Source organism: Sapajus apella, unplaced genomic scaffold (assembly GCF_009761245.1).
Source record: "Sapajus apella isolate SASKATOON/1434 unplaced genomic scaffold, GSC_monkey_1.0 scaffold28, whole genome shotgun sequence".
NCBI classification, from domain to species: domain Eukaryota; kingdom Metazoa; phylum Chordata; class Mammalia; order Primates; family Cebidae; genus Sapajus; species Sapajus apella.
The window spans coordinates 21628658-21653991 of record NW_022436968.1 but is presented as its reverse complement, the minus strand read 5'-3'; the positions used below and the strand labels follow the sequence as shown (position 1 = coordinate 21653991).

At 39.9% G+C, this 25334-nt stretch overlaps 1 protein-coding gene across 5 annotated transcripts in view; it reads left to right on the top strand.

The window, feature by feature from the left end:
• The first annotated feature begins 1966 nt into the window (after window positions 1–1966).
• Window positions 1967–25334, top strand: part of MAP3K20 (mitogen-activated protein kinase kinase kinase 20) — a 196732-nt gene continuing 173364 nt past the window's right edge. Inside the window, exons 1-2 of one of the 5 annotated variants that reach the window (XM_032292931.1) lie at window positions 1967–2054; window positions 16952–17144. In XM_032292931.1, coding sequence (XP_032148822.1) covers window positions 16986–17144 — 159 coding nt within the window. In that variant the 5' untranslated portion in view covers window positions 1967–2054; window positions 16952–16985. The other 4 variants (XM_032292930.1, XM_032292933.1, XM_032292929.1 and 1 more) reach the window with 4 other exon arrangements.

The window sequence follows — 25334 nt, the reverse complement described above, 5'->3', positions numbered from 1 at the left end:
AAACGTCTACTAGATTATCATTTAGGCATGTTTGTGAAACAAATCTTTAGTGTTCATTGTTCCTGCTGGTTATTCTCTTGGCCTAATTATGTGAGGAAAACAGAATGAAAGAAAACGACGGGAAGCAAGCGCAATGCGGCTAAAAATATTAAAGCTATTAAGCCATGTGCTCCCAATTTAAAGCAATGCATTCATGGTTTTAAAGCTAGAATCTGTAACTAACTACTAATTAGTCCCTCTTATTTTGCAGAGGAGAAAACTGTGGCCTATCTTGCAAAGCATTCTAGCTGATACTCAGTGGATACTCAGCTGATACTCAGCTGATACCAGAGGTCAGGTTTTCCGACCCTCAGTCAAGTCTTTGTATCACAACCAAGTGCCTCTGAAGGTAAGGTAAAATGATTAGAGTCATCCTATGCCTGGGGTCTATGCTAAAGAGCCTTAGTTTCTCCTGGAATGGATTAGATGGAATCATTTGGAATTATTTGATTAGACCTCCCTTACAAATTTTTTTGCATGGCAATTTTCATCAATTCTGATTTCTCAGTTACCAAAATAAAACTTATTAATGCTAAAATCTCCAGTCCTCATCAAAGGGCAAATTAATCTGAATGTCAGACTAATAAATTGTTTTTTAATCTCTATTCACTCATCACTCCACTTTCATATATTTAGCCTGTTGTATGACTGACAAATTTTCTATTTCACTCTTGACCTCTTTTCTGAATTTCAGTTTCATATTTCAGTTGCTGCATCTCTACCTGTTTTTATTCCTATGACCTCAAACTCAACATGAAGCCAGCTTCCCTTCCACATATTCCTATTTCTGACAATGACACCATCATTCTTCCAGTCATCCAGGTCTGAAATCTTGGCATCATCTCTCTTCTTCTCTTCTAAATCTAGTGGTTTACCAATTTCTGTGGGATCTTCGAGAAATATTTAATATTTCTCTCAATTCCATTTTTTTTTTTTTTGAGACAGGGTTTCTCCCATCCAGGCTGGAGTGCAGTGGCACGATTGTGGTCTACTGCCTCGACTTCCCCGGCAATTCTCCCACCTGAGCCTCCCTAGTCGCTGGGACTATTCGTGTGTGACACCACACTGGGCTAATTTTTTAATCTTTTTTAGAGATGAGGTCTCACTATGTTACCCAGCCAGGTCTCAAGCAATCCTCTCCCCTTGGCCTCCCAAAGTGGTGGGATTACAGGCACCACACCCAGCCCATTTCTTGTTTTTAATTCCATTTCCTACCCCTAACTTGGGTCCTCATAATCCCATAACTGGGTGGTGACATCTACCACTCACCCTGCTTCCATCCTAGCAACCCAACCTACAACCACTGTGGACTACTCTCTCAAAATGACTAAACAAAAGCACAAACACCCATTTCACTCCTTTGATTCTAATTTTCATCAGCTCCCCAGTGTCCATGGGTAATAAAATTCAAAGTCAAAATCCTGGATAACGTGGCCCCTGCTCTTGCAAGCTCCTCTCATTTTTCCTTCACAGAACCATCCTCCCCAGTCAGAAATTTCTTTTCTTCCCAACGCCCATTTCCACCTTGGGCTTAGGCCTGTAATGGACTCTGGCTCCTCATCTGAATTCTGCTCTGTTAAAATTGAGAGCAGCAAACCACGGCCCCTCCTCAAAATGCCAGAGGTACCTACTGATCTCTCCAGAGAAGTAGCCTTCAGACCTATGTCCCCAGAAATCTCTACATTTGTCCCTTTCCTAACTAAAGGAACTCTTGCAGGGCACATAACAGCCTCTATTTCTTTGTGTCCCCAGCGCCTGTTTGTTGAGGAGTGAGTTGAAGGAGCAGCAGGTGTGTTAACTTGTCAAAAAGATGAGTTAGGGTGTTGGTGGAGGGAATACACTCCACGGCCCTCCCCCCACAGCGGGGCAGTTGTGTCTGGGTGCCTCGGCGGGTCGTGGGGCGCGGGGCGGATGGTGCCCCCCGGGCGCAGGCCAGGGAGGCCCGAGAGCCTTCCCCACGCCTCGCTCGCCCGCGCGTGTGAGGGGAGGGCGGCCCGGCCGTTCCGCGCTTGAAGGTAGGTGGTGCTGTTGCCGTGACTGTCTTCCTCATTGGCGCCGCGCGGAGAGGCGGAATGTTCAACTCCTGACTCCGGAGGAAGCGTGGGAGCCGCGAGGGCCGCTGTCGTCCCGACCCCCGCCGCCCTCGTCGCGCGCGAGGCCTCGGCGCCCCCGGCTGCTGCTCGCGCCCGGCCCGGGAGCCAGGTAGGGGCCAGGCCGGAGGCCGCGGAGCGGGGGAGGGAGGGGGCGAGGCCTGTCGCGCTCGCGAGTCGTCCCTGCGTCTCGGGGCCGAGGCGCCGCCGGGGCCCGGGAGCTCAGACGGCCTGGAGAGGCTGCTCGGGGCTCCCCTCCCTGACCCAGGGCCCGCCCGGCGGCGGCGGCGGCGGCGGCGGCAGCAGCAGCAGCGAGCGTTCGCGGCGCCCGGGGAGTCCTCGCGGGACCTCGGCTGCGGTGCCGCCAACTGCGGTTCTGGAGAGTTCGGGCCAGTCCCACGGAGAAGTTGGCGCCCAGAGGCGCGGGGCGCAGGCCGGGGCGGCTCGGGCTTTCGCGGCACGGGCAGGGGCCCCGCGAGCAGCAGAGCCGGCCAAGCATCCGGTGGCTGGAGCGCTGTCGGGGGGCGAAGCGCGAGGCCCCCTAATCAGGGCAGGGTGCCGGCCGCTTCCCAGCACACGCCGTGCGTGCGAGGAGGGACGACCAACTTCTGCTTTCCTGAGAACTCGGCCGCGAGCGGCGTTGCGTCCCATCCATTTTCCTTCATTCTCTTTTCCTCACATAATTAGGCCAGGAACAATGAACACTGAAGATAGTTTTACAAACAGGCGTAAATGTATCCAGAGCCACCGCTCCCCGCCCTTCCTGCCCCGGGCTTGGGCAGCGTGGAGCGCCTGCCCCCTCCGGCTTCTCCCTTTCCTCCCGCCGGAGCCGGGGGTGTCCTCTTCAGTGACCCTCAGGGAGCCGGCTTTTCGTGGTCTCCGAGACCTGCACCAGGCCCAGAAGTGCTTACCCAGGCCGCCGCCTCGCCTGCTCATGACAGCTTTCAGAAAACTTTAATTCAGGACTGACTGGATGACTTCCGATTGCCTCAAAAACAAATTGGGTATCTCTGTTAGGTCGCCGAAAATGTTTCTGATGCGCTTTGAAATCGCCCATACGCGTTGTTTGTGGGGAACTTTATTTTTGTTAGTTTCTGTAATAACGAAAGCAACACAATTCCAGGTATAGTACAGTAAGCAGCGCTCATTAATAATGGTGTGTGAGAATCGTCTTACAGAGTGAATTGGAGGATTTTTGAACTAAGATTATTGAAAACTGTATTTCGACTTCAGCCCTCAAGCTGTGTTAGGGGAGCCTTCTTGCTTCCCTGACCTTCGTTGAAATGAACAGCTAGGATTTACTGGATCCAAACCTCCAAACACGTTTAAAGACAAAAGTAAGCAAGTGATTCAGGGCTACTTAATGCCCTCTTTGTAGTAGGCCTGTCTCCACAGTGAAATTTCGCTTGTTTTTCAATTAAAAAAAAAATATATATGATGGCTGCATTTTTAATTATGGTTTTGGCCATTCGTAGAGACTTTGTTTTAAATTCCTGCTATAATAGTGAGATTTAGGAGATTGTAAATGAATAGGAATTTAGTTTGGGAAGAGAGAATTAAGATAAAAAATGGTCTTTTGGACCACTGCATTGTTTATTTTAATCTTTCGCAATTTAATTCCTATTATAAACTTTTTGAGATTATTTGGGGAGTTTTTTTTAACCTCAAAATATTGTTTAAATAAAAAATTGTAGTGATAATAATTGCAGAGTAAATGACCATGATGCAATTGCCAGGACTTTTTTTCTTGTCTAAAAAAGCAAATAGATGATTGATCTGTTATTCTTTTAGGGAATACATAAGGACACACTAAAGAAAGGGGGAGAGAGAAAAATATCCAAATATTAAACACGCGGACTTGGATCTAAAAATGGATGGTCAAAGATCTTGGGAACTAAGGGGCCTTCTTGCCAAATAAGGAAACTTGGCAAGTTGCACTGTGTATTTTAACTTAGCACAAGAGTGAGTGTTATTGGCAGTATATTGGCTCAGCGCCTATCTGGAATGAGCAGTGAAACTGACTTCGATAGGGCTACAAAACTACAAATAGGAGGTCTGAGGGGCGTGGAGTGAATAAATTGGATCATCAGAGAAAACACTGGAGAAATTACAATGATGTTGCATGAAAAGAAGTCAGATGTAAGGTGAAGCTATTAGTGTGGAATGAAAGAGCAAAATAGACAGCTTATTTTAGAAACTGGTAGATTTAGAAGAGAGGAGAGAATCGATTTTTTTTTTTGTTTTGTTTTTTAAAAAGACTGGAAAAAGGTGTTCGTGGGGATATAGTACTTTTTGGAATAAGATAGCCCTATGTCTGTATCCTGAGATGTTGGAAATAAAAATGAATTTAGATCACTTGTTTTCCATTTTATTCTATCCAGGACAGATTGACAGGCTGTGTCTTGTCTATTTAAATGTAATAGGAACAGTTAAGACACCTTTTGGTCTTACTGCAAGGAAGATTTAGGCTATTTTTTTTTTTTTGTAGCTATTCGCTTTGCCCCACTACGTAAAAATAAGCAGAGTTCCAGCTGTGACCAGAAAACTGTACCTGGTAAGGGAAAAGGGCTGTGAATGCTAAAGCTTAGATTGATTTGACTGATACATGGGTGCTTTTATGTCAGACCTTCCTATGGAAAGCTGAAGCATCGATTACACCCTAACAGCTGTTAAGTAATCCCAGCACAGTAGAAGAATGTGTGAGAACAAAGCAGCCACACATCTGACGCCCAGTGTCTTCAATTGTAAAGCTTCAGATTGAACTTTAGGTGGATGGTAAGCAATCCAGTAATTACTGTAATAAGAAAGGAGTGAAAGAGGGAAAACAAAAGGCAAATGAGAAGGAGGAGGCAGAACGTTATTAACAAAAAGACACTATGTGGTAGAAAACAATGATATGACTTTGGAGTCAGGCCTGGATTTGACACAAGTTGTGTCACCGGTAAGTTAGGTAGTTGGCTTGAGCTACTGTCACACCATTGACCCTCAGTTTTCTCACATGTAAGTTAGGGACAGTAGTACCTGCTTCCTAAGGATAAGTACAGTCATGTGTCTGTTAATGGGGATAGGTTCTGAGAGAACTGCGTTGTTAGGTGATGTTGTAGTTGTGTGAGCACTGCAGAGTACAGTTACACAAACCTAGCTGCTATAGCCTACTGCACACCTAGGCTGTGTGGGATAGCCTCTTGCTCCTAGGCTACAGACCTACATAGCATGCTACTGTACTGAACACTAGGCAATTGCAGCGTAATAATAAGTATTTCTATCGAAAAATAGAAAAGGCACAGTAAAAATGCAGTATAAAATCTACAGTATCAAAGATGAAAAAAATGGTAGACCTGTGTAGGGCACGTACCATGAATGGAGCTTGCAGGACTGGAAGTTGTTCTGGGTGCGTGAGTGAGTGGTGAGTGAATGTGAAGGCCTAGGATGTTCCTGTACATTACTGTAGACTTTATAAACACTGGATACTTAGGCTATACTAGATTTATTTAAAACTTCTTCAATAATAAATTCATCTTAGCTTGTTGTAACTTTTTGCTTTATAAACTTTAAACTTTTTTTAACTTTTTGAGTCTTGAAATAACACTTAGCTTAAAACACACATTGTACAGCTGTACAACAATACTTTATATCCTTATTCTGTAAGATTTTTTTTCTATTTTTAAATTTAAAAAGTTTGTTTTGCTCTTTACACTTTCTGATAAAAACTAAGAAACACGTCGGCCTAGGCTCACACAGGATCAGGATCATCAATAACACTGCTTTCCACTTCCACATCTTGTCCCACTGGAAGGTCTTCAGGGGCAGTAATGTGCATGGAGCTGCTGTCTCCTGTGATAAGAATGCCTTCCTCTGGATGCCTCCTGAAGGACCTGCCTAAGTTAACGTTCTTTCTTTTTTTTTTTTTTTACTAGAAAGAGTACACTCTAAAATGAAGATGAAAAGTATAGTAAATACATAAATAACAGTCGTTTATTATCCTTATCAGGCATTGTGCCCTGTACATAATTGTATGTGCCATACCTTTTTACAACTGGCAGCATGATAAGTTTATTTACACCAGCATCACCACAAACACATGAGTCATGCATTGTACTATGATGTTAGGAAACTGTGCCATCACTTAGCAATAGGAATTTTTCAGCTTTATTATAATCTTACGGGATCACTGTTACGTATACAGTCCATTGTTGGCTAAAACATGAGTTATGTTTACGGTGCATGACTTTATGAGAAACCACTTAGAAATGCTTGTACCAGTGCCTGAGATTTCAGCCACTATATCAGTGTGGTAAAGAAGGATGTTTTACTACATCTCTCGAGTTATACACAGAGCTGGTTGGCCCACTAGCCTAGTCTGCTTTCTGCTGCTGGAGCAGTCTGTCACAGCCTTGGTAATTTACAAGGAACAAGAATAATTTATTTGGCTCATGGTTCTGGAGCCTGGGAAGTCCAGAAGCATGGCTCTGGCATCTGGTGATAATCACCCATTGTGAAAGAGTGGACGCAAAAGCAAGCGGTGAAAGACAGAGAAAAAGGCAGCTGAACTGAGATCACTAACCCACTCCCAGGATAACAGCGGGAATCCATAAATGACCTAATCACCTCTTAAAGGGTGTGCTTCCCAGTACTGTTACATTAGCAATTAAGTAATTAAGTTTCAACCTCAGTTTTGTTGGGAGAATTCCTACCTTAGCACTCACTTCTTCCAGCCAAGGCTTGCCTTTGGTAGCCTGGTCTGTTCCCAGATCATACTCATGTAATGGGTAGGTAGGTTTTCATAACTACTCTCCTGCTTTGAGTATAAGGATTTCTGAAGTGTGCTTTAGAACCACTTGGAACCATTCATATAGCTGATTTTGAGCAGGGCCCAACATCCTTCTTTCTGGACTTATCTCTGGGCTTCTGTTTAAGAAAACCATGAAGAAAGAATTGCAGTCTGCACATCATGTAGTAAATATTTGCTTATTAAACTTTTCTACCAAAGTACCCTATTGTGGGGAAAAATGAATGTTTTCCTTCAAGAATTAGTCCCTGTAGCCACAGATACTCCAATACAAGCAAGTACGTACTTTAAAATTTTGTATTTAATCTTAAAATTTATGAGAATTTTGTATTCTAACCTACTCTGCTTTACTTAAATTGAACAAATCTATACAAACAGGTGCATATTTATTGCCCCAAATCTTTTTTACTTTAGAAACACAATCTTGCTATGTTGTCCAGGCTGGCCTTGAATTCCTGTGCTCCGGCAATCCCCCTACCTGAGCTTTCCCAGTAACCGGGGGTAAGCGCATGTGCCACCTTGCCTGGCTTATTCCCATAATGTTAAAGTAAAATTGTTGCTGTATGACAGCTGTTTATTCATAACACCTTCTGCACAGTACCATGTAATACCACATATGGGAATAAGCACACAAGGAGCATGGGATTGATCCTAATAAAGAGTACTGCACCATGAAGCCTTGCAGCCCGGCACACTGCGTGGGGTAGTGCAGTTCCATTTTGCTGATAAAGGAATAGGGGTAGATCATCATCCAAATATTTTTTATGTTAGGTGGTTATACTCTGGCTTTCAAGATGAAGAGAGCTCTTTGCTTTGGGAATGGGGTGAGGAGAGGGAGAGGAAAGTTTTAGGATAGAAACCTGGAATGTGGCTTTTTGCTTCCCACCCAGTTTGGGAGGAGAAATTGAGGAAGACGGCCCAGTCATTTCCATTATTTCTGTCACTGATGTTCACTGTGCTTCTCCGTGATGTTTAGTGTCAGGTTCATGACTGCTTCCCTCAGAAAAGGAGGGAGACCATCTACAGTAGATTAGCCATCAAACTCACAGGGTTGGAGTTGATTTAAAGCAGCATTCATTCCGCTCTCCTAGCTGTTGCAAGGGTCTCCCACTCCACACCCCACATCTCGTTGAACCCTCTTGGCGAGGGGTTACTCACTACTAAAGAGGGTGGCAGATTTTCTTGTTGGCCGACTCTGATAACCAGGAATCTTTTTTTTTTTTTCTTTTTGGAGACAGGGTCTTACTTTGTGCAGTGGCACAATCATAGCTTATGACAACCTTGAACTCCTGGGCCCAAACTATCCTCCTGCCTCAGTCTCTCGAGTAGCTGGCACTATATGAACCACCATACCTGGCTAATTTTTATTTATTTATTTTTTGTAGAGATGGGGTCTCACTATGCTGCCCAAATTGGTCTTAAATGCCTGGCCTGAAACAATACTCCCACTTTAGCTTCCAAAAGAATCGGAATTCTTTCTGTAACTTTCATCCACAGATAGCCTTGCCTCTTGATCATCAAAACATAATATAAGGTCTTAGTTTTCCCTAGTTGTACCATCTCAGGGAGTATTCATTCCAGGCATTCAGTCCAAAGTTGTACCTATCTGTCAGCAGCTAGGATGGTCTGATACTTTCTATCTGACAGAAGACAGTTCAGGGTAGAAACAAGAGCTGAGTAGCAGCAAGACCTAGGGTGGGAGCAGGATGGGTGGGAGGTGGCGAACTGAAGTGAGCCTTATGTACTTGGGCTGCAGCTTTCTCCCCAACCCTAGTCCTAACACCTGTGAATTCCTCTTCTAGCCAAGCCCTAGAAATCTCCCCTCTCTGTGCACCCTCACTCTATTCAACTCTGGCCCCATTCTCTTCCTCATGCCACAGGAAGCTCCCAGTTACTTAACACAAGAAGCCCACACAGCGGCCCATGCCGTGGCCACAGGTTGTATCCACTTTATGTTTCCTAGTTGGGCTTCTGTTTGACCACTGACACATTTCCACACAGCACTTCTGTGGCATAAGTGCTCCCACCAACTACATTCCTGTTCCTCCTATGTTTTACTTCTGGTAATAATATTTTTGGTAAGGAAGTGTGTTCTGGAAGTTGCTTTTTATTGGTTGAAACATTAAAATTTTTAAATATTTCAATAAGAATGTTTAGCTCATTTTTATTATGTTGTTCTAACTAGAGAGTTACATTACTTATATGGTAAAGATACAGGAGGAGGGAGAACATGAAACAATAGCTATTCTGTTTTTCAGATTCTTATTTAAAGTTGGGTTCTCTCAGATATCCATACCTGAAGTTCTACTCAGTATAAGATAGACTGTTTTTCTAGGAGCAGCCTTGGAGGAAGAAGGGAAATATCGATGGTAGATACAGCACTAGTCGGCTCTCTTCGTATACCTAGGCTTGCAGAGTTTTTTTATTTTTATTTTTTTGAGACAGAGTCTCACTGTCTCCTGGACTGGAGTGCAGTGGCGTGATCATAGGTCACTGCAGCTTCGACCTCCTGGGCTCAAGCGATCCTCCTGTCTCAGCCTTCCAGGGCGCTGGTATTACAGGTGTAAGCTATTGCACCTAGCCAGCTTTTATCTTTTTTAGTGATTTTTTAAAAAATAGTAGAATAGCAGTCCTGTTTAGGAATAGAATCTTTGACCTTGGTGTTATGGACAAATACACTGAACCAGAGCTTTCCTCATTTTTTTGAAGATAAGACTGGTAGGGGAAAAAAAATTGCAAAACAGTGATTCCCAGTGGTGTTCTTTTAATAGACATGATAAAGCACATTTTATTAATTTGTTCACTGATCTATGTTAAAGAGGCTGAAATAATAGTAGCATAAATATCAAGGCAGCAAGTTTGGCAAAATAATTTGCTGAATACTGAAGGCTCTTTTCAAAGTCTTTTTTTGTCAAATCCAGGTCATGATAAAACAAGTAAGTTTTTCTTCCTATGTTTTCAGAAAGTAAACTGGCAACCATACTTTTTTGAAGAAGGGGGAAAGGAAAGCATGAATTAGGGACAGGAAAAGAGGAAGGATCTAAATTCAGAAATATAGGCCCATATAAAACCACAAGATAGAAACATCAGAGAGAGTTCAAAGACCTTTTTTCTAGTAAAGTTTATCCTTTCATAAAGTAGATTTTTATTTTTATTTTTACTTTTAGAAATGAGATCTTCGTATGTTGCTCAGGCAGGGCTCAAGTGATCCTCCAGCCTTGGCCTCCCAAAATGCTGGGATCACAGGTGTGAGCTACTGTGCCCAGCCAAAGTAGATTTAATTTTTTATAAAAATCATCACTTGCAGGTATTGGATAAGCAGGTTATAGTTTTCTGGGGGTTAGAGGTGCATTGACTCTGCAGCAGATAAGGTCTGAAAGAAGACAGTGGTCACCAGGGAAGAAGGGGACAACCCAGGACCCTACCAAAGTGAGGGCTATCATTGAATGAATAGATCTTAGAAATGCTAGTATCCAAAAAGTGCAAAAAAAGAAAAGTATTGTGTTTTAGCAATTGAAATTTTCATATGAAAAAAGTTTAAAATAAATTATAATTGCTAACTATTAAGATCTTTCAGAAATGACCAAGACCAAAAATAGCAGTTAAACAGAGGAGTGAGAAAGAATTAGAACATATGCAAAGAGAGGAAGAGGATTTAGGGATCAATAGCACATTTATTTGTTAATAATTGCTCTGCAAAACTAAGAGATACAATATAAAACAGTTCTGAAAATGGGGAGAGGAAAGGTATTGAGGAGAGCATACCTGACTGTAAAAGCTGAAGGAATAGATGGCTAAATATGATATCAAAGCTTATTAAAATAATAAAACCATAGTTTCCATTAATTGCATGTATCCATAGGCTGGGTACTGTGCTCACATATGCACTTTCATAGCACTGGTATTATTGCCAGTAAGAACAGTGAGGCCAGAGAGGCACAGTGCCTTGCCCAAGTAGCTAATAACAGATTTGCTGGTAGATCTCTCTAGTAGAGGTCTTTCCTCTTAATCATACTGCTTCCCTGTTGTAATATCTCTTATTTGGAAGTGAGATTTATTAATGAAGTCAAATAATGCTATATAAACTTAATAACTTTGGGGCAGTCAGTTTTGTGACACTGAATGGAAAAGATTTGGAAATGTTTTATTTATGCACGTAGGAATGCCACAGTCTGAGAAAAAGTGATTTGTTAAACTTACCAAGAGGTGGAGGGAGGGTTCAAATTCGTATCAATCTAATTCTAAAACCTTGCTTTTTAATGTTAGAACTGCAGTGGGGTCATTTTGTTTTTAATTTGGGGCAAAAGTAACAGTGAAAAGACAAGTGACTTATTTGAGGTCGACACAGATCTGAAAAATCAAGAAGCAAAATAGCAGATCTGTGAATAAGAAACAAGTCTATTTTTTTGGACTAGAAGATTGAAAACTTTAAAAGTAAAATAATTCTTTAAGATTTTCTATCTTCATATGGCTCCACTTTTGATAATTAGCTGATGTTGCTATATATGCTTTCAGCAATTTGGTTAATAGTTTTTTTGAATTTTAATTGAAGGAAAATTTTTAAAATTTTTTGACATTCTATTCAAGTAGTGAAATGATTGGATTCAACCACCAAATTATTGATTTTCAACATTTACAGAGTTGTGATGCCTTATTATGCTTTGGTTTTTGTGACATTTCTGCTCTAACTTACCCTTCAGTGTTGTGTGGTAGATACTTAACATTTAAAACAGCTTTGAGAGTTTATGAAACAACAGTGAGAATGCTACAAGATTAGGACTGAGCATTGTTGCATGGACAAAAATTGCCTTTTTTGTGTGTAAAAGCAATTCAATTCTATTTTTTTTTTTTTTTAGACAGAGCCTTTCTGTGTTGCCCAGGCTGGAGTGCAGAGGCCTCCTGGGTTCAAGTGATTCTCCTGTCTCAGCCTCCTGAGTAGGTAGGATTATAGGCACATGCCACCACGCCTGGCTAATTTTTGCATTTTTAGTAGAAACGGGCTTTTGCCATGTTGGCCAGGCTGGTCTTGAACTTCTGACCTCAAGTGATCCACCCACCTTGGCCTCCCAAAGTGCTGGGATTATAGGTGTGAGCCACCATGCCTGACCAAGGCAATTCTTTTATTACAGTGAGATGAAAATGTTGGATTTGATTTGATATACTATGTAAATAAATGTATATAGATGACTTTTTATTAAATTCTGGTATATTAATTCAGTGGAAAATACATTTGAAAAATTAGAACATAATTTTGTCAAGTAGTAGTCTTCCCCAACAGGCTGTAAGTATAAATAACTAGCAACTCAGGTTTTTCATTCTTCTGGTCATAAATTGATCCCCTTAGAAAAATGATTCTTAAAGGAGAGAAAACTCAAGGGAGAAAAAACTATATATATGGTCTAACTTCCATGTAGATGGGAGTGGAAATCTCAACCAGATTTTTCAGCTACATCCATGATACTTTGCCAAGCTCACTAGAGTTAAACCTGTACTCATACACACTAGATTACTAGTTTCTTCAGTATTCAGATGGAACTTAATTTTTTATGGTTTCAATAAAACAAGTAATTGTATAGTTCCATTCACAAATAGCCAGTTCCCCTATGGCAGGGTGTATCGCAAAGTAGCGGTGATTCTGGGAAGAGCCTGACTAGTTGCCTCCTGTTAAGGGGTGAAATCCTGGAGAAGAGTGCTTCTCAAAGTTCAGCCTTCTTCTGGCACCCTTAGGTCAGTGTCAGATGTGACTGATCCTGCCTCAGTTCATCCATATTCCCTGGGCTTGTTCTATAGCATAGGACTTAGATGGATTCATACTGATCTCATCCTGCTTCAGACCTCTGCCTTTGTTTCGGAAAGGATTTCTCCTACTCCTTCCCCAACCCCAGGATTCAGAGGGACCCAGTACTGGAGGTCTCAAATACACTCTCCTCAGTCTCCCAAGAAGCCTAGGCAGCACTTTCCAGATCAGAATTTGCTTCAGAACCCCCTGGGGCACTTGTAAAAATTACATACCTTATGTTTTACATAACTTGCTTGAAATCTCTCCAGCTACAAAAGGTATAATGGAATAACAACCAGAAACTACTCACTTATTCAACAGAATTTTTTTTAATGGAAAAGCTGCATCACTGTGTACCTGGCTGTGTAGTGGTGCTGAGGATCCAGATGTAAACAGAACTGAGTTTGACTTGAGGGAATTTATAGTCTGGTGGGAATTAAGTGGGAAAGATAAATGGGTAAAGAAAGGTGCTGTGGTACAGAAGAGGATTTAACTCTGTTCCTGAGACTCAGAGGTGGTCAGGGATAGGAATTTGCTGGGAAAACAAAAGTATTTGGAGCAGAGACACTAGCCTGTGCAGAAGTGTGGAGATGTGAGAGGTCAGTGTGTTTTGGGAACTGCAGACAGTTCCTCATGTAGTATGGGAAATGAGATGACGTGAAGTCAAAGTGGCTGTAAGTGGTAAATAAATAACACAAGAAACTTTCCTGGAATTAGAATACATGAGTTACAGATTGAAAGAGTTCACTGAGTGTCCTACCAATGAATGAAAAAGACTCATTCCTAAACATATCCTATTAAAATTCAGGATTTCTGGCATAAACAGAGGATCCTAAAAGCTTTCAGAGAGGGACAAATAATATAAAAATGGTTAATAATCAGTAACATCAGACTGCTCGGTAGCCACAGTAGAAGCTAGGAAAAAAATGAAGTAATACTTTGGAAATCATATGGGAAATTGTTTCCTACCTAGAATTGTATACCCAACCAGGTACCAATCAGGCATTTTAGGCTATACAGATTCTCAAAAAATTATATTCTGTGTGATCTATTCAGGTAGCTAATGGGAGATATGTCTTGTCAAAACAAGAGAATAAACGAAGAAAGGGAAGACAGGAAATCCAAAGACAAGGTTCTCACAGAGCAAAAAGGTGAAGGAAATTCTTAGGATGGTAGCCAACAGAAGTCCCAGTCCAAGTCAGGCCTAGAGAGTAACCATTCCAGCCAGATTGAATCAGGATAAAGGGCCTAGAAGGCACGTCTCTAAAATAAATAAATAAATAAAACCAATGTGAAAAAAGGAGGGAAATTACTTGTTTTAATTTTATTGAGAGGAGTTTTGCAGCTCCTAGGAGAGTTGAATGAGGTGAATGTGTTAGGAGTATAAAAAGCTAAGCAAACAACAACAACAAAAAACAGGGCAACTAATTAACAGAATCAAAAAGTTATCCAAGGAGGGAGATGTAATTATTGAATTCTACATGACACTGCTGGGAATAATATTTACTTTGTCAGATTACTGTGAACACTGTTGACTTAACCAAGTGTTACAGTGCAGTTGGAAGCTGGGAGGTTTGGGCAAATGTGCCATGTTAGTATGCATGCCATGTTTGTAAAATGGTATATGAGAACTAAACTCTTGTCTTCCACAGAAGTTAGTAGGTAATATCTAAAATGGAAAATCAAGAAATAGGAATATAAGCACATTATTAGAAATAGAGTTCAGTACCAGAAGAAAATACGAAAGGAACTGAAGTTAGTTGGGTATGGAGAGTGGGACTTGGATGTGGGGTATGGGGAGGCAGGAAACTTCTCTTTTACGATCAGCTTTGTAGTTCAATTTCATTTTAATGCTTTCATAAAATAATTAACAAAAATTTAATCCTAGCGTCTGTAATGCTGAGGGAATCTTGCAAATGATGTTGGACATTTGGTGGAACCAACTTTTTACATTGCATATTTATATATCTACCCTTGGCAGCATCCTTAAATTTTATTCAAATTTTGTTCTTTTCCATGTTTAATTAAATGGGAATTACAGAAAAAGTTGGTAAACTGTTGATTCACATATGTTTATAGATTATATTTAGATACTATGATCTTACCCCCACTCATATTTTTATGTGGAGTGTATCGTCTAAACTTTAAAGGATGAACAAACAACCCTTCCTCTTTCTTGCCTTCTCTTCAAAGTAGAGCAGCGTTTGACTTCATGTGAGAAATTGGCATTCCTCAGTGACCTGATTTTCCTGAAATGGGGTGGCTAGCCAGCTGCACACTAAGATCTCTGAGCTGCCTGCACATATCACTCAACAAAGCCCCAAGCTGTTTATGGAGAAATGTTGCCAGTTTATATGGACACAAACCAACCTCTTCTACCTTTTTATTTTTTAAAAAACTCGCAGAAGAATGGAAAGAGTAGTAAAATGCCCAGATACCCGTCACCTAGATGTGCCACTTCTTAACATCTTGCCATACTTGCTTTCTTTCTCCCTCTCTCTATATCCATGCTTTTTTTTTTTTTTTTTTTTTTTGGTGTGTGTGTTGGGGGACAGGGACAGGGATGAGGACTGAACCATTTTAAAGTAAATTATAGACATCACACTTTAAAATGTCTAACTGCATTTCCCAAGCAATACATCTGAGGACATCTTTCTATAAAACAAAAATACCATTATTTACCAAGGATAAAATAATATCATCTAATGTATGGTTAAATATGCAGATTTCCCTAATATCCCAATAATGTTTTCTATAGTTTTTTTTTTTTTTACCCAGAACCCAGTGATCATAAATTACATTTAGTCATCATGTTTCTTTTCTTTTTTTTTTTTGAGCTGGAGTCTCACTCTCTCACCCATGCTGGAGTACAGTGGTGCTGTCTTAGCTCACTGCAACCTCCACCTCCTGGGACCAGGCAATTCTCGTGTCTCAGCTTCCCAAGTAGCTGGAATTGCAGGTGCCCACCACCACGCCCAGCTAATTTTTGTATTTTTAGTAGAGACAGGGTTTCACCATGTTGACCATGCCGGTCTCGAACTCCTGACCTCAAATGATTCACCTGCCTTGGCCTCCCAAAGTGCTGGGATTACAGGTGTGAGCCACCATGATCAACCTAGTCATTGTGGTCCTTTAAGTTTTCCTGATGCTAGAAGTTTCTCTGCTTTAAATAAACAAACCAAAAAAAAAAAACAAAAACAAACAAACAAAAAAAACTTTTATGACATTCACAATTATGAGGAGCCTAGGCCAGATGTTTTGTAGAATGTCCTAGAAATATAGATTTGTCTTTTTGGTCCCTCATTATAAGGTTCTGGTTTACACTTTTTGCAAGAATATGTGCGCAAATTTATTTTATCCACCATTTTAAAACTTTTTATGGAGGCTCAAAATTTTAGCCCAATTTTCATCCAGTTTTTGTGTTTGTGAGTCTTGCTAATCTGTGGTTTGGCATAGGGTGTTAAGAATGGCCACTTACCTGGAGAATAGTAGAACTCCTTAGACCCTGGGAAAGATCACTATAATAATCTCTGGGAGGGGTAATACGTTTCTCTGGAAACAAGCATAATATTTTTTAACGTCCTTGGCAGTATTCTTTGGATGACTTAATCTATTGTAATCAAGGACAAATTTTTCTACTCTTCAGTTAAGTTTTGTTACAGTATGCAGTCAGGGAGCAAACACTTTGCCAGCTTTTCTGTCATCCCTAAGCTGAAAGTTTGTTTTTGGAGTCGAAACATTGAGTGTGTGTTCCGTTTGCAGCCCTGCGGCTGTCCTTGTGCCAGGATGCTCAGTGGCTTAGGTTGTGTATATTTTGTGTGAAGGGAGTGCAGCGTGGAGAGGTGGTGTGCCTCAGATGCCAGCGGAGCGATGCAAGCTTGCCATGGAAAGCATGCTTCCCGTCCGTCAGGGCTCCCTGATAGGAGACCTGGTGACACAGTAGCCTTTCCGCAGAGCTCCCCGGGACGTGTAGGAAGGGCTGCTGCAGGTTTTGTCTGGGGGAAATCTGAGCCATTTCTCTGTGGACAGCTGTGTTTCAAAGTCTGGGCAGGTTGCTGTTGAATTTTGCGTGGGCTGCCAGGGTGAGTGTTTTCATTTCGATTTGTTTATAATCTTGCTTTTCTTCTTCCTAAGTCACCATGACTTTCTGGAAATCTCACAGGACTCGTTTGTTATATAGTATCTAAAGTAGAATCCAAAGGATTTAGCCTAATAGATTTGTAATTCAATTTTTCTTTTTCTTTCTTTCTGCAGATTTTGTGGAAGTATAATACTTTGTCATTATGAGATGTCGTCTCTCGGTGCCTCCTTCGTGCAAATTAAATTTGATGACTTGCAGTTTTTTGAAAATTGCGGTGGAGGAAGTTTCGGGAGTGTTTATCGAGCCAAATGGATATCACAGGACAAAGAGGTGGCTGTAAAGAAGCTCCTCAAAATAGAGAAAGAGGTAAGGTCTTTTCCTGCTGACAGAAACAGTCACGATACCACTTATGTAAGCTTTTCAACCTCGAGTTAGAGGATCACAGGGCTGCAAGGGACCCAGCAAGGCCTTTGGGGCTGATCCACTAGGCCGTTTCCCAATTTCCATTCTGGGAGCCCCATAAATAGAAATTATTGCAGCGTGTGCTTTAGGGGTGAGTTCTACTAGGGGTCAGCTGAAGTAAGAGGATTTCTTTCCAGGGCATGAAAGACCGAATGTTCTCTGAGCTCTGCTAGAGGCAGAGGTGAGATTTCAGACCTTCCCAGGGTTCAAGCTCTTCTCTTCCCTAGGGCAACGAGAGGGGTCGGTAAAGAGTAATGTGTAGCGTTTTCATACCCATTCCATTTTCCCTGCTTGAACTTCTGGTCATCAGCAGTTGTGTTTTAAAAGATAAAAAGCACTATTTTTTTAAGTGAAATATGCAATACCTGTGTCTTGGATTTCGCCTCTGCTTAAGGCTAACAGTGGGCTTCGTATTTTATAGAATTAATAAGAGCCAGACAGAAAGCTGCTCTCCTGGTAAAATCAGAAAAGGGTCTTAGCTTTCAGAGTCTAGGATTTGTGCTCATCCTAGATGAGCTCAGAGCTCTGAGACCTTTCATCTTTCTCAGGAATGAGATACGGCATGGTTGTCACATTCACTTTGGTACTTTGAGAATAAAACTACTTGCAGAGCTGACCTGCAGGGACTCCGCAGCATTGATTACTTCAGTAGCGACTCTCTGGAGCTGGTTTTGGTCATTTCTATTTACATCCTGTTTTTGGCTAATTATTGTTCAGTATCTTTTCAAGTGAACTTTCCCATAAATATCCTTTAATCTCCCTGGATGATTTCATTTTTTTCGTTAACTGCTGCTAGTGATTCGTGGCAATTGATTAGAGAAGGAAACCCAAATGGTAGCACTTTGTGGGTTTGCTCCCAGCAGTGCTGTGTAATTGTGTGATCATCAGCTAGCTGTGTTTCCAGTTGTTGAAGCCAGGTCAGAAGGACTAAGATATCTCTGCCTTGGGGTATTGGTGGGTTTTTGAAAGGCATTAAGAAATGAGGGCTGTTAAAGCCCATCCAGAAAGGTACAGGGTATAAGATAGTTACTTTTCCTTTCCCCTGTTTCTAGATCAACAAAAATTTTTAATGATAGCCAAGTAATAAAACCATGTCTTACCTTGGACTGAACCTAGTCCTTTTAGCTGGTCAATTCATGAAGTCCTTTATGGGAAGCATTATTGTCTCCATTTTATCCATTGGAAAATAGAGCTTTGAGAAATGTATTAAGCTGCCTCAGGAGGGGCAAATGAAATACAGGAGGCCAGAACCCCTGCTCTTTAGTTTTTAACTCCGAAACCTCTAATTGACCAGGTACGAAGAGAAAACTAAACCAGCTCCATCCATTTACAGAGTTATTTATAAATATGCTAATATTTTAAAGTTTTGGATTGTACAACTTTAGCATAAGGAACATGTTCTTACACAATTATTGGATGTGAGAAAGATTTTATGAGACATGAAACAGATTTTGATAGGAAAATAGGAATTGTAACCCATTTACTCCAACACGCCCTTCCCAAGCATACGTACATAATACCTTTTCTTCTGTTCTTGGGAGAGCCAGGAAAGTGGCATGGGAAAGTACCGGAGTGAAAGCAAGAATTGGAAACTGCCAGATCCTGCTTTTTTGCAGATATTTAACCTGAATGTAGATAATGCTGAAATTGAGTGGATTCCAGTACACTGCAAGAGCACAACTCATAAACCTGCAAGTAGGAAAAACAAAACCCCCACTTCTGCTTTGGGGCTTAGTCAGTGATTGTGAGTGATAAAGAGAAAGAGCAAATTATGGCAAAGCACCCCCATTTGTACTGGATCAGCATGAATTTAAGATGTAAGGAGTTACGGCAAGGGTTGGCAGTTACTAGCAAGGAAATATACATTTCTTACATAAATAATTGCTCTGCTTTATGAAATGTGTGTGGCTTCTAGCTAGGTGTTTTCTGAGTGGTAAGATAAAGGCAGTAAGCCCTGAATTTTTTCCAATTTATATATCCAGTTCCATGTCAGTTGGTTGTTTTTTGCCAATGAGTTTTAGGAGCAGTGGAACATTTAATAAAACATTTGCAACTCATTTCACGTGACTCTTTAAGAGCAACTTAATATTAGACTAAATATATGTTCTATGAACTTAGGGAAATATGGAGAAAATATATACCAAACTCTTTAACTGTGTTTATGTGAGAGGACAAAGGAAGACTATTTACTTTCACTTTATTTGCAGGCCTCTAGTGTAGTGAGTATGTATTACTTCTCTATTTTAGTGAGTATAATATTACTTTATTTAAAAACAAAAAAGGAAGACTGTATTTACTTAAAATCTATTTTTTTTTTTTTTTTTTGAGACGGAGTCTTGCTCTGTCATCAGGCTGGAGTGCAGTGGCGCAATCTCGGCCCACTGCAACCTCCGCCTCCTGGGTTCAAGCGATTCTTCCTCCTTAGCCTCCCCAGTAGCTAGGGCCACAGGTGCGTGCCACCACGCCTAGCTAATTTTTTTTTGTATGTTTAGTAGAGATGGGGTTTCACCCTGTTGGCCAGGATAGTCTTGATGCCTTGACCTCATGATCCGCCCGCCTCGGCCTCCCAAAGTGCTGGGATTACAGGTGTGAGCCACCGTGCCCGGCCTACTTAAAATCTTTAGCTCTTTAAAACTTTATTTAAAAAATTTCTTAAACCTAGAGAAAAATTGCAAGAATAGTACCATGAACTCTAGTACACTATATTCTTCCTCTAGACTCATCACTTAGTAGCATTATTTGCTTTCTCTGTCTATATTATTGATTTATATGTATTCATATATAGTGTATGATTTTTGCTGAACCGTGGGAGTACATTACAGATGCCATGTACCTTTATCCCTAGATACTTTAGCATCTCCCAAAACACAACCACAGTACAATTAACAAATTCAGAAAATTTAACAGTGATAACAATAATGTTACTTGTTACACAGTCTATATTCACATTTTTCCAACTTTTGCAATAAGAGTTTTTGATGGTAATTTTTCTAACCCAGGATCCAATCCAGGATTATGTATTGCATGTAATCAACATGTCTGTTTAGCCTGGCTTAATCTGGAACAGTTTCTCATCTTTTCTGTCTTTTAAGATGCAGACATTTTGGAAGAATATAGGACAATTGTTTTGTAGAATGTTCCTCATTTGGGGTTTATGTGATTTCCTCCCCCAGTCTCCAGCCTAGTCAGAGTTTATGTAGTTTTGGCAGGGAAACTACATAGGCCATGTGTCTTTGGTGTGGCTTAATGGGTGTCTTGTGATGTCAGTCTCATTATTGGTAATACTAATTTTGAACCCTTAGTTAAGAGAGGTTTACCCAATTTCTTCACAGTAAAAGAAAATACCTATTTTTCCTTTGTAATTAATAATTAAGCTATGGGTAGAAACTTTGACGCTAGGTAAATATCTCTTCTGAGCAAACATTCACTAATGTTTTTAGCATCCATTGATTATTCTTGTTTGGATTAAATAGTACTATGATGATTTGCTGTACAGAAAGTAAAAGGTTCTAGCATAAGTGAGTTTGCCCTTCTTATTTTTTTCTTTCTTCCTTTATTCATCCATCCATTCATGTATTTATTGTTTGATTACAGACCTGAAGACTTTGAAATTCAGAATGTTATAATCCATTAGTGTTATTCATTTTCATGCTTAAATTATCCCAAATTTAGCAAGTCAGTCCTCTTTCCAGCTGGCTCCTGCATCCTTTTGATATGTCACCGTCATTTTTTGATGATTTTCTTCAGGCACAAAAAGATGTTCTAGGCTCATCTAGTTACTGTCCCATTCCTGGAGTCAGCCATGTTTTCGGGAAGCCCTGAGTCAATATACCTGATTTGGGAGTATGATATTTAGGAACCAAGATTTGGGTAATAGGATTGTTTACTTTAAATTTTTTAAAAAAGAATATTGTCTTTTTGGCAGAAATTGTGACTATATCTCAAATTAAATGCTTTCATAAATAAAATTTATGAAATAAAATGTGAATTTTTTCATATTTATGATATAAAATATGAAATAAAAATTTTATTTATGAAAGCATTTAATTTGAAATGTAAAATCATGTCTGTGGTTAGCTAGAATCTGTGATACACTGCTATTAGAAATGTAAATTGGTAAAGCTTTCTGGAGAAGAGTTTAGCAAGATGTATCAAAAATCTTAAAATGTTTACATCTTTGGGCCAGAAATCTTACTTCTAGGACTTTATCCTAAGGAAATAATCAGAGATGCGCAGAAAGATGGATATAATAATAGGAGTCTTCTCAGATGTGTAATGGTGAAGAATTGGAAGTTACAAGTTATATTGCAGTTATATAATTTATTTCTCTTCCATTTGGAAGAACATTTAGAAAGCAAGGAAAATGCTGATTATATAATGGTAAGTGGTAAAAGCAAATTACGAAACATTAGAAATAATATGATTCCAGGTATAGGTTTTGTGTCTGTATGGTGCTTTTATTTTTCTTTCAGCATACCTTGTTTTTCGTATTTTCCTGTGATGATTTTACATTTCTTTTCCCTCCAACATTTCATTGTGAAAAATTTCAAACATAAAGAAAAGGTAGCCGGGCACAGTGGCTCACGCCTGTATCCCAGCACTTTGGGAGGCCTAGGTGGGCGGATGACGAGGTCAAGAGATTGAGACCATCCTGGCCAACATGGTGAAACCCATCTCTACTAAAAAATATAAAAATTAGCTGGGCGTGGTGGCGCACGCCTATAGTCCCAGCTACTCAGGAGGCTGAGGCAGGAGAATTGCTAGAACCCAGGAGGCGGAGATTGCAGTGAGCCAAGATTGCACCACTGCACTCCAGCCTGGCACCTGGGGACAGAGCAAAACTCTGTCTCAAAAAAACTAAAGAAAAGGTAAAAAGGTTTTGTAGTAAATATTTGCATACCTACCATCTAGTGCCTATCGTTAATATAAATACTTGCTTTATCACGTGTATATGCAGCTATCTACCCTTCCATTTATTAATTCATTTTGATACATTTCAAATAAGTTGCAGGCATCAATATGCTTCTGCTTAAATACTTCATCATGTATATTTTTACTAGAGTTCAGTATGTGTTTGCAGCTTTATTTTCTTCTGGGTAAAATTTACCTAAGTTTGAGAAATGTAAATACCACATGACCCACATATTTACATATTTATAATTAGAAAATATGTAACATTTTAAGATTTTTGATATATAATTACATTTCTATAATCAGAAAAATTCAATTTAAAAACATAGAGCTGAGACAATCTATGTCACTTTCTAAAGATGTCCAAGTGAATTGAGTTTTGTAAACTCATTAGTATATAACACAGCACTAATTTTCCAGTCTCAGTATGTGGCTTTAAAATGTTAAATGTTTGCTTTCATCTCGCTTTTTCATAGCAGTGCAAGACTTCAGTTTAGCTTGTTTACATTATCTGCAGATTTACTTATAGTGTACTATTTATTTCTGTTTTAAAAAGTGTTTGTAATGGGAGAAAAAAATGTAACCTTAAGAATATAAACTGAAGATAAGGAAGCTGCTATTATAGCTTTTTGATGAATTCCACATGAGCTGGGATCAAATTGAACTGCTTAGGCAGAAATATAAGGGAGTAGTGGAAGTGGTACAGGAAGGCATTGTGACTGCAATGTCCTATTTGCAGCTACTGGCCCAGAGGAGAACACTCCCAACACAACAGAGTTCACCAGCTTGAATGTTAAATTTTAAAAACAATTGGCTGGATGCAGTGGCTCACACCTGTAATCCCAACAATTTGGGAGGCCGAGGTGGGTGGATCATGAGGTCAAGAGATCGAGACCATCTTGGTCAACATGGTGAAACTCCATCTCTACTAAAAATACAAAAATTAGTCAGATGTGGTGGTGTGTGCCTGTAATTCCAGCTACTCAGGAGGCTGAGGCAGGAGAATCACTGGAACCAAACCTAGGAGGTGGAGGTTGCAATGAGCTGAGATCGCGCCACTGCACTCCAGCCTGGCAACAGAGCGAGACTCCATCTCAAACAAATAACAACAACAACAAAATTAATCACAGCAGCTTAATTTTACTCTTGCAATATATTTGATGACACATTGAAAAAGATATGTCTGTACATAGTATTTTTTGTTGTCTGGAAGAGATGGAAACCTGACAGCCTTTATGTTAACCTGAAATCATATTGATTTTCATTTGATATTAGGAAACCACATTTAAGTATGAGATATGAAAGAAACACAATTCCTTTTTATTTTCTCAAGAGAATCAAAAGGAAGCAGAATCCTTAAGAGGTAATATTTAAGGCCATTTTTTCATCTGTCTTGGCTTTTGTAAAACACCACTACCCTTATTTTAAAAGAAAAAGCATCCTACCAAATTTCACTACTTTAGAAATGTTAGAAGCAAGATAAATTGAAATTTCAAAATTATTCCACATTATAAATATTTATAGATAAGGAGAGAGATAAGCATGTTAAACTGATTAAACAACAGGAACTATCAATAACTTTTATATAAAGGGGAAAATATCTGTGTGAAATAGGAAACATAATCTTGAAATTGACAGAGAACCAAGAGCTAAAAATTAAAAGCTCTTATTATACTGAGTTAATCAATATGATATTGTTTAGTGATTTATGGAAGGCTAGTTAAATGTTATCACTTTATTAGCTCATGGGAGGGAGACCCTTCTTCTTTTCTATGTAGTTTGGTTGCTAATTTTTTATTAATAAATTCTCTACATTTGTTTTAATTCTAAGTGCTATTTTAAATATTTCCCCCTGCCCCCAAACATAATAGAGAAGAATAATGCCACATTTACTTTTTCTTGTAAATCTTCTCAATATTTAAGTGTATTGATGGGACCAACACAAATAAAAATTAAGTATCTTAGCTATTTGTCAACTGCTACTGAGTCTGGCATAGTTTCTATAATAACTTGTCCAAAGCAGTGCACAAGAGTGGCCACTGGTAATGTTAAGCATCGAGAGAGCTGTCTTGACCATACCAGAGCTAACATTTTAAGTTGGTACAAGTTGAGCATCTTTAATCTGAAAATCTAAAATTCAGAAAGCTCCAAAATCTCAAACTTTTTGAGTGCTGATATGAAACCACATTGGAAAATTCCACACATGACCTCATGTGACAGATCACAGTTAAAACGTTGTTTCATGCCTAACATTATTTAAAATGTTATATAAAATTACCTCCAGGTGTAAGATATACATGAAACATGAATTAATTTTGTGTTTCAACTTGGGTCACATATCCAAGATATCGCATTGTGTATATGCAAGTATTCCAAAATCTGATAAAATCCAAATACTTTTGTTCCCAGATATTTTGGAGAAGAGATACTCAAGCCTTTTCACATGTACCCTTTTATGGCTGAAGAATGTTTGTTACAGCATCTCCACATGCCTAGCCTCTTCCCCTTCACTTAGGGGTCCGTTTGTTAGTTATTATTTAAAATAATCTCATATAAAATTTTTCTCTCCTCTGTTAGAATTTACTTGTTCTGGATTTTATCCTTTTAGGTCAGTGGTTCTCAAATGCTAGACCAGCAGCATTAAGCATCACCTGGGAATTTGCTAGAAATACAAATTCTTGGGCCTCACCCCACACCAAGCGATTTAGAAACTGGGAGGTGGGACCCAGTAATCTGTGTTTTAACCAGCTTTCTAGTTGTTTCTGATGTCCACTAGAGTTTGGGAGCTACTACTTATATTGTACCTAGCCAGTAATATGCCAAATATAGACAAATATTCAGTTTGGAATTTGGGGTACCTTGTCAAAAGGCGATGGAGAGGTTTTTGCTCTTAGAGGCCTTTAGGCCCTTAACTTCCCCCATTGTAGATGATCACCTATGCACGTAATAAACTAAAGGCTGACTTAGGAATGGCAATGTACATGAAACCCCAGGCAAATACTTTCAGACTCCAGCCCCTTCCCACCCAGGTGCTAATCTGACTTTCCAGCCTTTTATTTTTTTTTCCTCCCTCCCTCCCTTCCTCCCTCCCTCCCTTCCTTCTTTCCCTCCTTCCTTTCCTCCCCTTTCTTCCTTTCCTTCCCTTCCTTCCTTTGTTCTTTTTTTTTTTTTTTTTTTTGAGAC